The sequence below is a fragment of the Motacilla alba genome, chromosome 4 (assembly GCF_015832195.1).
Source record: "Motacilla alba alba isolate MOTALB_02 chromosome 4, Motacilla_alba_V1.0_pri, whole genome shotgun sequence".
NCBI lineage: Eukaryota > Metazoa > Chordata > Aves > Passeriformes > Motacillidae > Motacilla > Motacilla alba.
This window is the reverse complement of record NC_052019.1, coordinates 61,109,125-61,126,171: the sequence shown is the minus strand read 5'-3', so window position 1 is coordinate 61,126,171 and position 17,047 is coordinate 61,109,125. Positions and strand designations below refer to the sequence as shown.

General features: G+C 36.3%; 1 protein-coding gene across 1 annotated transcript in view; it reads left to right on the top strand.

The window, feature by feature from the left end:
- The window catches only part of NAA15 (N-alpha-acetyltransferase 15, NatA auxiliary subunit), a 38,117-nt gene that overhangs the window by 16,836 nt on the left and 4,234 nt on the right, over positions 1–17,047 (top strand). Inside the window, exons 5-18 of the mRNA XM_038134698.1 lie at positions 1,759–1,893; positions 2,057–2,210; positions 4,520–4,639; positions 5,348–5,443; positions 5,578–5,684; positions 6,099–6,171; positions 6,884–7,053; positions 7,589–7,741; positions 9,750–9,878; positions 12,199–12,412; positions 13,217–13,410; positions 15,508–15,616; positions 15,981–16,079; positions 16,770–16,913. Of these exons, the coding sequence (XP_037990626.1) occupies positions 1,759–1,893; positions 2,057–2,210; positions 4,520–4,639; positions 5,348–5,443; positions 5,578–5,684; positions 6,099–6,171; positions 6,884–7,053; positions 7,589–7,741; positions 9,750–9,878; positions 12,199–12,412; positions 13,217–13,410; positions 15,508–15,616; positions 15,981–16,079; positions 16,770–16,913 (1,897 nt within the window). The remainder of the gene's footprint in view (positions 1–1,758; positions 1,894–2,056; positions 2,211–4,519; positions 4,640–5,347; positions 5,444–5,577; positions 5,685–6,098; positions 6,172–6,883; positions 7,054–7,588; positions 7,742–9,749; positions 9,879–12,198; positions 12,413–13,216; positions 13,411–15,507; positions 15,617–15,980; positions 16,080–16,769; positions 16,914–17,047) is intronic.

The window sequence follows — 17,047 nt, the reverse complement described above, 5'->3', positions numbered from 1 at the left end:
AAAAAAATAGTTAGGTCCAGAGGGTTAAAACTATATGCCACTCTTTCACTTGATGAAAGTAAAAGCAGATGTGCTACTGAGCAGTTTCTATAAAATAGAGAGATTTAATGGCAAATTAAATTATGCATTTTCAGCTCAGTGCAGAATTGTTTGCCTTGAGGTTTTTTTTTTGATGCTGTATAACACAACTGTAGACAATCTCCAGTCTTGTTCTTTTCTTGAAAGGATTCCTGTAGGTAAGAGGCAATGTGTTCAGAATGTGACTTTTATTTGAGCAAAGGAGTTTATATTTTTTAGTAACTATATTAGTAACTAATTTTAGTAACTATATTAGTAACTAATTAGTTACGAACTATATTAGTAACTAAATTTTGTACGATATATTCCTCCACCTTTCCATCAGTGACCCCCCCCATTTTCTCTTAGCAGTGGGTAATAACAGAACAAGCAGTGTGCTGCATGAAACATTGTATTTTGGTGCCTTGACAACTTGGGCATTAGTGAGTGGCAGCTCCATTTTTTGGTCAGGTTTTCATCTTTTTAGGTTTCCCTTGCACCTCTAAAGTTGTGTTATTTAAAACACATTAGTTGGTCTCTTCATGTAATATTTCCTTTTCAAATTAGGGTGACATCAGTTACACCCAGGAGCAAGTTCTGTGCTCAGAGTTGTGTGGAACCATCAGCTAGCACAGGTTGTCAGAGAACTTATTCCTGAGTCAGGACAATTCTTAATCACTGATTTTTTTCATATTAATTTTTTGATTTAGAAATTTGGTTCTGCTCTTGCCGAGACAAAATAGCTTAAACTTAGTGTAGGTGCCAAAATGCTCATTTGCAAAATGTGTTTGCAAATTTCTATTTTCTTGGCCTCTGGATAAATGTGAATACAAATTTTGTAATCTCTAAACATACAAGTAACACATGGTTGCCAAATGCATTAAGGATTAAATATTAGGATGCTTAGAAGTCAGTAATTTATAGCTAATCATATGCTAGTCTCTGAGGAATGTGAATTTGCTCTCAAAACTGGGAATAAGATTGAGTTTTGGTTGGTTTTTTTCCCTTTGCTTTAAATTCCAGCCTCTCCTACTTGAAAATATTTTGAGTGATCATCATTCTGTTAAAACAGCTGTAACTAGTTTTAGTTCTTTGTTAATATCTACTTTTGACAGTTTAGACAGTTTCAATAGGAAGTAACTTTTTTCCTTTCAGTTTCTTGAAAATGCCTTTCAGCAGTCTATAACAAAACAAGTTATAGCATTTTCCTCAGATTAAAATTGCATGATACCAAGCAAATCTGTTGTCTTTTCCAGCTGTAATTATCCTCTTGCCAAAGAATAGAGAAGTGTTTGCGTGACCTGTGTTGCCTAAGAACACTTCCAATTATTTAAATGCATATGTACTTTCAAGGTTAATTTGAAACACTGGTAAATGTTCCTGCAATTCGAACCAAGTATCCTTAATTACGTCTGTTCATAAGTGGTTAGACAGGAAAAGCATGTGTGTCATACATTAACAAAATTAGTCTGACTCATCAGGATTTGGTTGGACAGGTTATTTTGTGAAGGCTTACTTTTTTATTCAGTGAACACCATTGCAATTCAAAATTTATTCTTTCTCTGGTTTATAAAATGCATTTAGAAAACTATTTCGTAGTGACTTCTTAAATACTAGAACATTGAAGACAGAATGTTGCCTAATGGATTCTACAGAGTATCAGAGTAAAGTCAGGAAAATTAGCAGCTACTTTTTTTGCAGGAAACAAGATACCAGTTGCTTCAGCTCCGACCTGCACAGCGAGCATCATGGATTGGTTATGCCATTGCTTACCATTTGCTGGAAGACTATGAAATGGCAGCAAAAATTTTAGAGGAATTTAGGAAGACACAGCAGGTAAGAGGAGAACATGAAATTAGTATATGGAGTGCTGCTTAAGCAAAAAAAACCCCTTTCAAGATGAGAAAACTTCATGCAGCTTCTTTAGTCAGATGAATTTGATCCCAAATTTTAGAATTAGAAGGCTGATCTGTGTCCTGTGTCTGGCTTTCCTATGTAGACATCACCTGACAAAGTGGACTATGAGTACAGTGAACTGCTGCTCTATCAAAATCAAGTCCTCCGGGAAGCAGGGCTTTATAAAGAAGCCTTGGACCATCTTTGTACCTATGAAAAGCAGATTTGTGATAAACTGGCTGTTGAAGAAACGAAAGGTAATCACTTGCTTTCTGAAGATACATTTAAACACATAGCACACAAGGGATGTCTCTACTGTCAGCTTTTCCCATCTTTTGAAACTCAGATTTGTTTTTAGCTTAATTTTTTAAATTTTGCTATTTTAAAGGACTGCTTGTCTCACAGCTTATTCAGTTCCTGTCATGCTCTTGTCCCAGGGTGGTAAGACATCAGTGAGGTACAGACATGCTGTTCTGAAACTTTTACGCTAACAGGTGTTTCAGACAGCAGATCCTAAAGTGATGTCCTGAAGTTCTGTCTGAGTCATGTACCCTGTGCTGTTACAATTTTGATAGTGGCCCTAACAAGGATACCACATGCTGAAAGAATCATCTTTGGTGTAGCAGAAGGCTTTTAAATGTACTCAGTCACCCTTGCAGCGTACAAAAATCAGCTCTTTAGTGAGGCTAGCGTAGCTTCTGTGTATTATTATAAACCTGATGTATAACACTATAACAGATCAATACAATAGTGTAGCTTATATTCCACAACTGGAATTGCAGAGTGATACAAGGTCATTCTAACAGCTCTATTAACAGGTGCACTTTTTTAAAGCATGCTTTGTTCCTCTTCTGCTTGATGCTTGTACAGTCTTTCTGTGAAACTGCCAGTCTATTGAAGGTACTGCTTGTTCTCGGCCTACACTGGAATCTGTTTAGATGATTGCTAAAGTAAAGTGAAGAAATCCTTTTACTCTAGTTTGTTCATGTAGATGTTGTAGTTAGTTTCCTATTTCTGCTAATAGTAATCTCACTGTCTTGCAAAAGGAGCCTAGGAATTGAGTAGTGACAGTAATAGGACGTGTGGTGCTTCCTCAGGGAAATTGATTGCAGATGACTCTCCACAGTAGCTGAATATCTTACTTGATTTACATATAAAAGGAGATGGATGTAGAGACTACAGTATCACAGATCATTTTTGAAACACAATAGTGGGACTTTTGGGGGTGGAAGTGGTATTTTTGTGACTTTATTTTTTATCTGAAGGATCTTTTGACATACTTTATGTTCTGTGTTGATGTACTATGTGACATACTCAGTGTTTGAAGGTCCAAAATTTGGGATGAAAATAAATTTTGCAAATAGGACTTCATTAAAAATAAACCTGAGACCAAAACACAAAGCCTCGTAGGAAGTTACCAGACAAAAGGATGGAAATACTCTTTGCAGTCTGTGTGCTTTCAGCAGGGTACAGGAGATTCATGTTTTTGGGCACAGCTCCCATTGTGTTGTTTGGACTGGCTTGGCTGCTGTGTATTCTCCAGATGAGCATCGTAATAAATGAGTGTGTGTGTGTGTTTTAAGCGCACAAAAAAAAAGCCACTGTGGATGAAGTACGACTGAAAAACACTGAAACTTGTATTGGCATTTGCTGCTGTTAGATGGGAAAAAAATTAACTTTCACCGTAGAGAAAGCATTTAAGGTTTATTTTCCCAATTCTGTCATTCTCAGTGAGTGAACTATTGATGTTTTCCTGGGCACTAGATTCTGTCTGTAGTCCTCAAGTTACTCTAACTGTGGAAAGCAGCATCTCTTGACAAAATTGCATGTTAATTGTGTGACATAGGGATGAAGAAAGGTAAATTTGCATTTTCCTCTTTAAACTGGGTAAAAAAAATCTTGCCTTAGTCTAGACTTAGTTTGTTAAATAGTTTTCCATTGTGAAATGGGAAATCTACTCCTGTTGCAGTTCCAGCATTAACAAAGATGCTTATGCAATTGTTAGACCTAAACTTTACTTTATCAATTTTAATTTGTATTGAAGTATCATGAAAAGGAAACTTGTTTGCATAGTCTTGAAAATTCATTCATCTAATCAATGGCTTGATTAAAAATAGTGAAGTTAGTTTCATGAAATACCACACTGAAGAACCATTCTCTTACTTGCAGCACTGCAATTTATTTGGTTTTCAAGATGCTGTATACATCAGACACCATGTGCTACTTTTAATTGCCTTGTGCAGTAAAAAGTAGCCTTCTGCACTTAAAGTAACCAATCACTTCAGTAAGTGAGGGGAAAAAAACAAACCACATGCATTTTGCATTAAATTTTCAAGTAAGTTTCAGGAATTACAGGCTGAGTTGTAAAATCTCACTAAAACTCCAGCTATTGTCAAAGTAAAAGCATATCTGTCAACTAGTTTGTAATGCTATATGTTGTGCTTATTTTTTCTATGAATCTGGGTGGAGCTAAGGATTATCCAGTCTTTTAGTGTAGAGTGATAAATGTTACACTGCTTTATAGTACCTTGTTACCTTAAATTAAAACATCTTCCTTTTCACACAGGAGAACTCCTGCTTCAGCTTGGCAGACTTGAAGAAGCAGTTGAAATCTACAAGGGACTGCAAGAAAGAAATCCTGAAAACTGGGCTTACTACAAAGGCTTAGAAAAGGCACTTAAGCCAGGTAATGATTTGATATCTTGTAGTAAATAAGCTTTTTCTATATATTTAAAATTAATATGTGTATGAAAAGCTTGTATTGCTTTAAATACTAAAACGATTATTTTAAAAGTCCCCATTTAAATTCTGCTTTTCAGTCAGAGTGTGTACATACTGTCATAATGTTGGGGTTTCTTAAGAAAGACAAGAAATATTTCTTGTATTGTTGTTACCTTGTCTTATCTAAAATCATAGAATCATAAAATTGCAATACTCTTTGTTTGTGGTTGAAAGAATAGAATTATTTCTTAGATGACATTTTTAATTTTGATTTTTTTTCCTTTACTGCCTCTGTTATCTTAATCTTATGTTGTAGCTTATACATATGAATGGCCTTCTTGGAAGGTTTTAGACAGCAGTAAGCCAGGAGCTCTTTTTAAGATGAGAGATAAGCAGTTATTATTCTAGTGCTGGAAGAGGAATTAGCAGATACTGTGTACCTTGGAGTCATTCATTCATTAGTTTTAATAAGGAGGAAAATTCTGTTCTTTAGGAAGGATATAGCCATTATGTATATTATATTATAATATATTATATTATATTGTATTGTATTGTATTATAGTTGCTATATATTCTGATTCTTTTTTTAGTCTGGTATAAATCACTTTCCCTGCCCCCCTTTTCCTTCTTGCCAGAATGGAGGAGGAAAGTAAACTGTAAAATTCTCTTCCAGCTAATATGATGGAGAGACTAAAGATCTATGAGGAGGCCTGGACTAAATACCCAAGGGGACTAGTTCCAAGAAGATTACCATTAAACTTTTTGTCTGGTAAGTGCATTTTTTGCTGAGCAGGTAGTGATCAACACTTGTGTTTCTTAGATTCTGATTTAACAGTGTAAACAATCTGCAAGTGATGAGTAATGTCTGGTAAAACAAAATCAACAGGTCTTTTTCCTCTCAAGGTGAAAAGTTTAAGGAATGTCTGGACAAGTTCTTAAGGATGAATTTCAGCAAAGGTTGCCCACCAGTCTTCAATACTTTGAGGTCATTATATAAAGACAAGGAGAAGGTAAGTGTCTAACTGGTTTTTACATCTTCTACCTCATAACTGTGGTGTATTGAAGAGATGAAGGAAACCATTTTTCTTCAGTGTTCTCTCCATGAGCACTGCTTTAGGTGACCTGATATAGTGGAGAGAAAAAAGAAGTACATACATTGGACATACGTGTGCCAAGTTGGTAAATGTAGAAAACTTAAGATTTAGTAATTCCAAGCTGTGTAAGTGTTCGCCAAGGGAGGCCTGGTCTTAATTTGTTAAAAATAAAGTGAGATTGAGTACATTCTCAAATGTAATGTAATTCAGGATATTGCAGAGTTTTCTTACCAAAATGACTAGTTTGGGTAATGCCAAGTAGCTCAAGTTGATATAAAATACTATCTGGCCCACAGATTATTTTTTCTGTGTCTCGTCTTGTATGTGTAGGTGGCAATCATAGAAGAGCTCGTGATAGGTTATGAAACCTCTCTAAGAAGCTGCAGGTTATTTAACCAAAATGGTGAGTGCTGAGACTGTTGGGCTTCATGGAAGTAGTGCCTGGTTATAAGCTCTGTGTGTCCATTCAGAGTTGGGGAAATAGGGAGTGAAGAAACAAAGGTGATGCGGGTTTTTTCTGTTTTTCTCCTAACGCAGAACTGAACCATAGCTGTCAAGTATAAAGTCTGTATTCAAAATATAGTCACTTGTTCTAATCTTTTTTCCCGGATCCATGAATTTAATCATCTCTCTGCAGTTTTGAGTTCAAGTATGCTATTTTCAAGACTTGAGTTTATCACAGTTCAGGAAACTGAAGTTTGAAAGCTGTCTCAGATCTGTAACTACGGTAATGCCAAACAATAGGCATTGTACTGATTGTACAATCTTCAAGAAGAGTTGTAGTTTTGGAGCTTTTGGTAGGGACTAGGTTTTGTGTTCTTGGAAGTATTGCTTATCTGACAGTCCTAAGCAAATACCTGGAACAGAGTGCAACTGCCCTTGACCCACCAGCTCCCTTTTCCTGAAAACTACAGAAGGAGAAGGGAGCAGTATATGCCTAGGTCTTGGATAGACTTAAAAGCTCGTGTATGTACCTGGAGCCAGTTGCTTGAAAGCTCTTCTAGGTCTGATAGAGAGGTAGATTTAACTTCAGTGGCTGTTTAGAGCATTCTGCTTCTGGGATGTTGTTTTACTAATAAACCAAACAAACAACCTCTCCATTTTGCTCCTGCCAGATGACGGTAAAGAAGAACCTCCAACCACTTTACTCTGGGTCCAGTATTATTTGGCTCAGCATTATGATAAAATTGGACTGCCCTCCCTGGCTCTAGAATATATAAATGCTGCTATAGAAAGTACTCCCACTTTGATAGAACTCTTCCTTGTGAAGGCAAAAATCTATAAGGTAAGTTTGTCTTTATTCTTAGTGACCAACGGTTATTTGTCTCTTAGGAATTCTAGTAAGTTTCTAGGTAAGGGTATTGTTTAGCTACTTGAGATGGGTTTTTCTGCTGCATATGAAAAAGCCACTGTATAGGTTTCTAACTCAGTAAAGGAGAAATGTACAGCAAAATGTGAATTTTAAGTTTAAAAATCACACTGATAAATTAGATTGAATCTTTCATTTGTTCTTACCCCTTGTTTTTGTAGCTGCTTAAAACAATTTCTCAGGGTGCACTATGATATTGTATCAGAATGGGATTATCCAAACTGGTTCTTTAAGCATTTTCAGGAAAAACATTCAGTGCTAAAAGACCAGTAATTCCATAATGAGGAAAGGTATTTAACTGCTTTTTTTTTCTTTCAAGGTCTATTGCTTTTGAAGTAAGCTATTTATTATTTTAAAAGTCTAAAAAAAACTTACTTATATCAAGCAGTGAGTAGATAAAACATGCGTGTTTTACAATTACTCAATCTGACCTAAATCTCTATCTTTATAGCATGCTGGAAATATTAAAGAAGCTGCAAGGTGGATGGATGAAGCTCAGGCTTTGGACACAGCAGACAGATTTATCAACTCCAAATGTGCAAAATATATGTTGAAAGCAAACTCCATTAAAGAAGCAGAAGAAATGTGTTCTAAGTTTACACGGGTTTGTTGTGCTTTACTAGAAGTCTTTGGAATAATGTGGGCCTAATGCCTTGTGGAATAACTTTTGGTTTTTAACTTTGCAGTCAGCTTTACTATCATATTTTAATTCTGTTTCAGAGCAGCTATGGTTGCTTCAGTTATGGTAGTCCATAGCAGGCTTTGAATTAATCTTGGATAAGCACGATTCCATAGGAATAAGTGAAAACTCAATAAAGCTTAGGGTGGTTTGGTTATTTTTTGCTTGGTAGGAAAAATACAGCCTGCCTGTTTTAGAGAGAACTTCAGAGAAAATAACTTTTGCACAATAATCTTTGGGTTTAATGTTGATTCTGTTGGATACTTGAAAGATCTGGTAAAGTTGTCCATGTCTCTTTTTTTCTAACGGTAGTAAGTTAGAGATCTCAGATGTCTTTGGAACATAATTTTTGTGTGGCTAACAGCTGAGAGCTTTGTGAGGTGTCTTCCTTGTGTGAACAACGTTCCATCCCCAAGTCCTGTTTATCAGTGATGAAGGAAAGATGCATGTTGCGCCTCTTTTATTTTTCCATGTTCTTTCACGTGACCAGTTATCTGAAAGAAAAATGTTGTGTTATGGCAATTGCTTAATTTCATGCATCATTTTTTGTCCCTGCAGTAGCCCCATTTTGATAGGTTTGATGGTCACACAGGTTAGTTACTTTTTAAAATGTACAACTTTGATATTATTCTTTCATAACTTCAAGTCAAAACAACTTAGTGAAGTCTCTCCAGACTATTTGTCAAATTACAGTTTTGGAATAGTGGCAGTGTCATTTTTGTGTTGTCTGTGGAGACAGGCAACAAGCTGTTGGGAACTACCTGCAAAAGTAAAGCCTTTTCTGTTTGTTTGTCCCAGTTTCTCCTCTCTTAAAGAGCAGGAGAAACCTGGAATGTAAGGTAGGAGAGAAGGGGGAGTGGTGTTTATAAAGGAAACCTGGGGAATCTTGTGAAATGAAGTCTATGTGCAGGCAGACATGAGGGGAGGGGAAGTTCTGTTTTACATGTTGATTAGCTCTATGTGGGAGTTTTGATGCAAACCCACTATGAATTTAGGTTAATTTGACCTCCCTCAATGCCTTAAACAGCTCTAAGATGATATTAAAAAGAAAGTATAGAAGTTACCCAAAACAGAACTTGAAAAATATTGAAACAATTTGCTGAAGTTGCTCTTTAGAATTTTATTTATTTCCACTTGATCTTATGTCTAGTGCTTAAATATAGGTTTCTTAATTAAAAAAACAATAATTAGAGGAGTCCTAGATTAAGTATAATGAAAATAGAACTGATAGTTTTCCTCATTTTCAGTTGCCTAAATCAGGCTGTTTTGAACACTGCCTTTCTCTTTCATTGCTAAGTTCTATGGATCTGTGCAAATATGTATAAATACCAGATTTGAAAGACAACTGTAATCACCTTTTTTGAACCAGAAGGTGTCAAAATTAAGTGTTCCTTTTGCCTTGCCTTACTCTCTAGCACTGATTGCATTAGGAGTAATCATCTACTACTACTGTGAGGATGCTTAGCTCAATCAGCAGTTCTTTGAAAGGTGGCAGTTTTAGTTGAGGGGAAAAAAAATCCTGCAGGATTTCCTGCAGGTGTCAGTGTCTTGTTGTGGGCTAGAACTTTTCTGCCATTTTTTCCATGCTGCCATGTGTTACTGATGTGCACACAGTATCAAAAACACTGAATGAAGGTCTCTCCTAACCTAAAGATGAGCACCTGTCACAGTGAAATGGTCACTGCCTGGCTCTTGCTTGTGTCTTTCTGACTCTTCCAATAGGTGTAACAAAGATTTTAATATTTGGATTTTTATATTAATCAACAAAGTTTGTCAATTTTAACTGTAGCATTTCTACCTTTCAAGACTCCAGTTCTGAGATTTAACTTTAATTTTCTTTGTTAGTGCTTTTAATTAGGACAATATAAAAGAAATAGCAGCCAATAACATCTAATGAGATTTATTTTCTGTATAATGCTGTTTTTGCTTTTAGGAAGGAACCTCGGCAGTAGAGAACCTTAATGAAATGCAGTGCATGTGGTTTCAGACAGAATGTGCACAAGCCTACAAGGCAATGAACAAATTTGGAGAAGCACTTAAGAAATGCCATGAAATTGAGAGAGTACGTATTCAGCTCGACGCTTAGATTGGAAAACACTGGTTTAAGTTTACTGTGCTGATATGTTACTTTTCTGAGCAGTAAGAGTGCATTTCATGTAGCTTCAGGAGGGATTTCGTGTTGGTTACTGGCAAGTTTATATAGTTGCATTTCCTCCTAAAAGTGCCATTGTAAACTGTATTATGAAAAAAATTTTATAAAGTTAATTAAAGATCCAGACAAGAGGAGAAAACTGTCCAGAATAATCTTAGTTCTGGCAGTGTACATAAGAAATGGGTATTTAGTTACAAATGAAGAGTATGTGCACTTTAAGTCCAAAAATATGTGGATGAGCTGACAAGCCCATCCTTAAAGTAAAGGACAGATCTCAGTTACTATTTAGGCATTGTTTTAGAGGTACACGATAAATATTTAAAACATTACCAAAAATATTAACTATCTTCTCCTTTTAAAAAAAGCTACAGTTTAAAAGAGGCTATTGCAAGAATAAAGACTTCTTAAAGTAGAAATTTTATTAAAAAGGGGGAACACTTGCACATTAAATGTAGATATCCATAGTGAGGTAAACAACAAAATTTGGATGCACAACTTTAAAAAGAAGCAGGTATGGATTAGGGTTTTCTTAAGCTGATTAATGTCTAGAAAAAAGACCAGACAGCTGAGGGTGTAAAAGAAGTGCTGAAAGAGCAGAACTTAGCAGGAAGCTGTACCTCTTTGCAAATAGAGAGGTGTTGGGGATTTCAGCACTGCCACTCTTCTGCAGGGAGGACTCAGCTCTGATTCTCTGATTTGAAAAAAGTGATGTAAAATTATCAAAGTAACCTGGTGTACTAAAAGGTGTCCCTGCCTATAGTAGAGGGTTGGAAGGTCCCTTCCAATCCACACCAGTTTGTGATTTGCCAGGACTGTGTTTTATTTGCACAAATGCTTTAAATAAATTAGTGTAAGATTTTTTTGTATAAGAAACTATTAGTCTTGTAAATTGTCTTGGGTACCAGAAGAGGTCAGCAAATGAAGTAATAACTTAAGCCACCAAAAAGAATATTTCTAAGGATTTAAGTCACTATGTTTAATTTATTTATCAGATTAATTGAAGGTGTAGTAAAGTTCAACAATAAGATAAGCAAATATGTTGAATTCAGAAACCATCAACAAAGCTTTTGTAAGAAAAAGCACTGCCTTCTAAATCTTTCAGAGGGGCCAGTTATGCAAAGGGGCAGTCTAGTTGATAAAATGGGTTCTGGTTTTCAGAGGTGCTTTTTATTTCATACTTTGCACCGTAAAGGATCTAAACTGTATCAGAAAAAGTGGAGAAGCTGATCTCATGGATTTAATAGCTGATTCGTGGCTGGGGAAACAGAGTAGGAGCAAATAATCAGCTTTTGCAAGAAAAGTTTATCATGGAGATTACAAAGGCATCTCTATAGAGTCTTCATTATTTCATCAATACATGATCACAGAAACAGACTGAAAACTGCAAGGACAACACCCGCTCTGTCTCAGTACTAAATGATATTATGACTATTAGAGATAATGAGTATTACAGATAATGCTGCAAGAAACTTCTGTGCAGGTGTGGAGCAGCAGTTGAAAGGACACATGAAGAATTAAAACTCGAGAAGTAGTGCTTTTCTTCCATTATGTAAATCTGTCACAGTGTTTACATCTGAGTGTCACACCTTCTTAAAAATGTGCTAGTAAAACACCGTGGGGTAACTTCCAAAGGAAGAGACTGCAATTGGCTTGTTGTGCTTACTCTTCTATCCTGAGCTTTTACAAACAAAGCTGAGTTTAGGATAAAGTTATAGGAGATCCTAAGTACTTGGAGGAGTTAAGAGGGGAATGACTTTTCACTGCTTCTTAAACAAAAACAAAGGGACATTAGATGGTATGGGAAGCAGAGCTTGAACAAAAGAAAGTACTTTCTCACATCATGTCTGATTTAAGTGTGGGACTCATTGCCATAGTATTTAGTGGAAATCAAAATTATATTTTTTGAATAAAAAAACCTAGAGCAGTTAACAGAAGAAAAACTCCTCAAATTATGTTTAAATGCAATTACTATAAAACCTTTGTCTATTAAACCGGAAATTCTCAGAGGTAGTTACTTTTAAGAGACTGAAATTGATGTATGTCAGTTCTGGGCTAAGATGCCTTCTGTTGTTTTCACCATGACTTTCTTTTTGGAGGGATTTGTTAACGTTTGTAATAGTTAGATTGTATTTGTCTAACAGTAGGCTTTTACTAAATTATTATTTTGAAAGTCCAAGTTAGCAAGTATTAACAATGAGATACTAACTAATGTTGTGTTCTATTGTGACAGCATTTTGTAGAAATCACGGATGACCAGTTTGACTTCCATACTTACTGTATGAGGAAGATCACCCTTAGGTCTTATGTGGATTTGTTAAAACTAGAAGATGTGCTTCGACAACATCCCTTCTACTTCAAAGCAGCACGGATTGCCATAGAGATCTATTTGAAACTTCATGATAATCCCCTAACAGATGAAAATAAAGAACATGAGGCCGATACAGGTATTCAACCCTCGGGATTTATTCATCATGCAGTTTCACTAATTAGTGGGTATTTTAGGAAGGTCTGTGGTAGCCAAAAACAGAGTTCTGCAAACTCAGTAGGCAAATTGCAGCTTGGACTGCATGGTAAAGTAGATGTTCTGCTGGAAATTAAACTAATGTATGCTTTTATTGTGGTTATTACAAAACAATGATGGGTTTGTAGTGAGAGTTGAAATTCTTAAGTACAAATGTTTGTGTTACGGAATGACTGCAAAAACATGAATTTTCATGTTGGTCGGTCCATGGAATAGGAGATTGAAGCAGATGTGCTTGGTAGTAGCTTTTCTAAGCATTTTATCAGTGTGCTGAAATTTCACTAGGTAGCAACTTAAATTTTATCATCTCTTGCTTCTGATGTAAAAATTATCTTTAAAAAAATTCTATTAAGTTTTGTTTTCCTCCCATTTCTGATTTGAGAGCAGCTTAAGCAGTTATAGCTTGGGGCATCTCAAATGGTACAAATAGAGGATCCTTCATGAGAGGATCCTTTAAGAGAAATTTGTCAAATTTTAGTTATTTTTCATCTCAGTATACTATTATTTTAATTTCTGTCCCTTGATTCCACTTAGGAATTTGTGAATTATGAAGCATCAGCACAGACTATAAAACAAACTATCCATAGTAAATAAGCTTTTACAAAGGTAACGAGAGCACTGCTTGTAGTAGATATGGTTTAAAAAAGGTGATGTTGCCTGATAACTGCTTGATGCTGTTAATACGAGACATCAGTGTTGTGTGGTTTTGTCCTTTGTGCGTGTACAGCAAATATGTCTGACAAGGAGCTAAAGAAGCTACGAAATAAGCAGAGAAGAGCCCAGAAGAAAGCACAACTGGAGGAGGAGAAGAAAAATGCTGAGAAGGAGAAGCAACAGAGGAATCAGAAAAAGAAGAAAGATGATGATGATGAAGAAATTGGAGGACCGAAAGAGGAACTTATCCCTGAGAAACTGGCAAAGGTGCTTACCAATGTAATAATGAAGTCTTAGAAATTTCTAGAAAAGTTGCTGTAAGCACACGTAAAACTTCAAAGCCATTCAAATAACTTGTAAATTCTTTTGGTATGGCATCTCTTCACAGGCAGTGTTTTTAAAATAATTCTAGGGCTAGTTGGTTAGATACAGTGTCAGTAGTGTGGAAATCACAGCTTTTTTTGCCTGGTTCTCAAAGGCAGCAATTGAAGTCAAACATTTGCTACATGTGGCATTATCTCCATGTGTCTGCTGCACTACCTTGTTGATTGTACCCTATTTCTAGTTGGTTGTGTGGAAGTCTTTGTATCCTGTATGTAAGGTGATGATCATTCACTCTTTTATGCCCCCTGATACTCTTTTGTTCACATAGTCAGTCTGTCAAAGAGGAGACGCTGAAGCAATGAATGTTTTAACAAGATTTGTTTGCACGTGTTTTGAATGGGGGGAAAAAGGAATAAAGAAATTAGTAGACTAGACTGAGATGAATTTAGAGATCTGGATTAAGAACTATAGAGAGATACAAAAGGAAGATGACTCAGAAGACTATTCCTTTAGCAGAAGTTATACCTGTAAGGAGTAGGAAAACACTCCAAAAAATGTCAGGGAAAGATAAGAAAATTACAGAGACTGGAAAAATTAATTTATAGCAATAGTAGTATAGATTGCAAGTCTTTATAGATCCAGTATTCTGCACCTATATTCTTACTATTCACACTGAAGTGAGTTGTATTTGCTCTTGAGGGGATATTTAAAAGTTGAGTCAGTGAACTTAACTCTGTAGCCAGGAAACAAGTGACTTAAACTTGACTAGCTATTAAGAATATTGCTGGTATTTCCATTGTTTAGTTCACTGGTTGCAAGAAGCAGAACTAATTGCAATGCTAGTCAAAATGGAAATGCAACAGCCTGTATGGAAGTTGAGTTCTGTAGTAGAGGGATGTCGTGGGATAGCCGTGAAAAATCTAGCCAGTCCCCAAGATTATAAGGAGTAGTTGCAGCTGTATAATGCATTTCATTGGCAAATCTAGTTATCTCTTTATTATACAGCTGTCAGTATAATATAATTCCAAATTCAATGTCACAATCATGGCATAGACACTTCCAAATGCAGTTGGTGCCAAAAGACCATTTTTCACATCGTTAATCACTTACAAATAGTTTTCCTGAAACAGCTGACCCTAGATTTGTTTGGATATGTATCTTTGGCACTAAAGGCATGACTTTGAAATGAGATTTTATAGGTTCCAAATAGTTTATGTGCACAATGTGTTTGTAAAATCAGCAGCACATGGAAGTGATGTGTTTTTTATGAAAAGTGCTGTAGTTCTGTTTAGCAGGAAGGTGTCCATTGCAATCTTCAACTCAAGTTATTTGCAACTAAGTGTATCACTTCAACATTGCTGAATTGGTATTGGCACACAGCAAAATTTGTATTTGCTTCTTAGAGAGCAGTTTCTGTTAATAAAAAAAAAATTAAGAACAGGCAGTTCTTACTTGAGTAATCCCAAACCTCTGTGTGCATGATACTTGTCTGTAAAGACCTTTTGCACAGATTTAATTTGTGTGAAAGCTGGATTACACTAGCTAAGATCAGGAGACCGTTTTCAATATCTGATTACTTCCAGCTTGCTGTTGGTATTTTGGCTGGGACTGTCACCGTGACCTGGCAGCTTTTAGGAACCTGTCTAAAGCTCACATGACCAGAATGTCATGGGTGTTCATGAGTCACCATCACCTCAGGCCCATGTATGTGGGTTGGTCTGGGCAGCCACACTGCACTTCTCATTGCAGGTTCAGCTCCAGTTGTGTCCACTACTGGTGTGTGATAGAAGGAAAATATTTGTGTCTCTATAGTAGAATGTGATTTGTAGCTGTCAGAAAGCAAATATTTTGGACTTTTTAGTCTGTGTTTAGACATGGAGTGAAAGTTGTAAAATTTGTAACAGAAAAGGTTCTAAGCATCTTCTGCACTGCCTTGGGAGAGTAACTCTCTGATGTGACTCAGCAATAGCTGGTTTTTGTTGTTGTAGTTACTAGGTTTGAACTTTGACTTAGTTGTGTGTCCCTCCCTTGAATCTGTAGGTTGAAGCACCTTTGGAAGAAGCCATTAAATTTTTAACACCCCTGAAGAATTTAGTGAAGAACAAAATAGAGACTCATCTTTTTGCCTTTGAGATTTATTTTCGAAAAGGTAGGTGAGAACACTTAATGAAAGCAACCAATCTGTGAATCGTAAAGGTGTATTTTGGAACTTAAGCAGCAATTATTGATGAGGTGTGAGGAGCCCATCCCTGTCATGACAAAGAACTTTTCACTGGACCAACACTCCAGCAATGAGCAGTATGTGAAAACCAAAGTTTGAACATTTGGTGATTATCTGCTTAATTCACTGGTTAAATAGATGCATGTTATTAAAAGTAGCTTTTGAAGCACACTCAGCTGTAAATTCTTCTGATCGTTCTAATTTCACACACTAAATACTCCTGTTAACACAATGGTGTGATTTCCTGCCACGGGTTTTTGAACAGTTGTCAACACTTGGTTTTTCTTTCCAGAGAAGTTCCTTCTGATGCTTCAGTCTGTGAAGAGAGCCTTTGCTATTGATTCTAGTCACCCTTGGCTTCACGAGTGTATGATTCATCTCTTCAGCAGTGGTATGTATCTGTTTGGTAGGACTCCATCTGTGCACACTACCAGGTGATGCCAAACCTGCAGTCATTGATTTTAGCATAATTAAATCAAAATATTTAAAACATATATTAGAATGCTTTTTAAACAACTGATTCATGCTAAAATTAAGTATGGTTGTTATGACTGCATCTGGATTTAGGAGTCATTCCAGTATTGTTAAGAGTTTTTAAGACTGTGAGCAGTATGTGAAGCCTGAAAGAGAGATGCAGTGAAGAAATAGAAATTGCAGAGTGAGGAATGTGACTTTTCTGCTAACAGCCTGTGTCAGCATGCAAGGAGAGGGCTTAGAATTCTGTCCTTATTGGTAAAAGTTGGAAGAATTCTCTCCCTTCCCCTGCCCCGAAGATAACCCTTTCTCATGGGGGCCACAGAGTAGACACATTTAAGAACAGACCTGTATGACATTAACCTCTGAGCCTAATAGGTTTTAATTGGTATGGGGAAGAAGAGCTTTGACTTTTTCTAGGCATCAGGGAAGTGCCACAGTTAAGCTTATTCTAACCACATCCAGTATTTACCTTTTCAAATTTTATGCATCTTCCTTTGAGATACAATTATATTAATGATGTAAACATGAAAAATGCTAAAATAAATACATCAATCATATTTTATTGTTATTACCTGTACTCACCTCAACTTCTTTTTTCCAACAGTATCTGAAAGTAAGGATCTGCCTGATGCTGTTAGAACAGTGTTAAACCAAGAAATGAATCGGCTTTTTGGAGCAACGAATCCAAAGAACTTCAATGAAGCTTTCCTTAAAAGGAACTATGACTCACTGCCACATAGGTTATCAGGTATTCTGCCTTTTTCCTTGTTCTGCCTTACTTCTGCGTTTTCTGTGCTTCTCTGGTAGTGGTATCTCAGTATCGGCCCCAGTGATGTAACAATCACTCCTTTCCTCTGGAGTGCTTTTCTTCTCTGTTTGTGT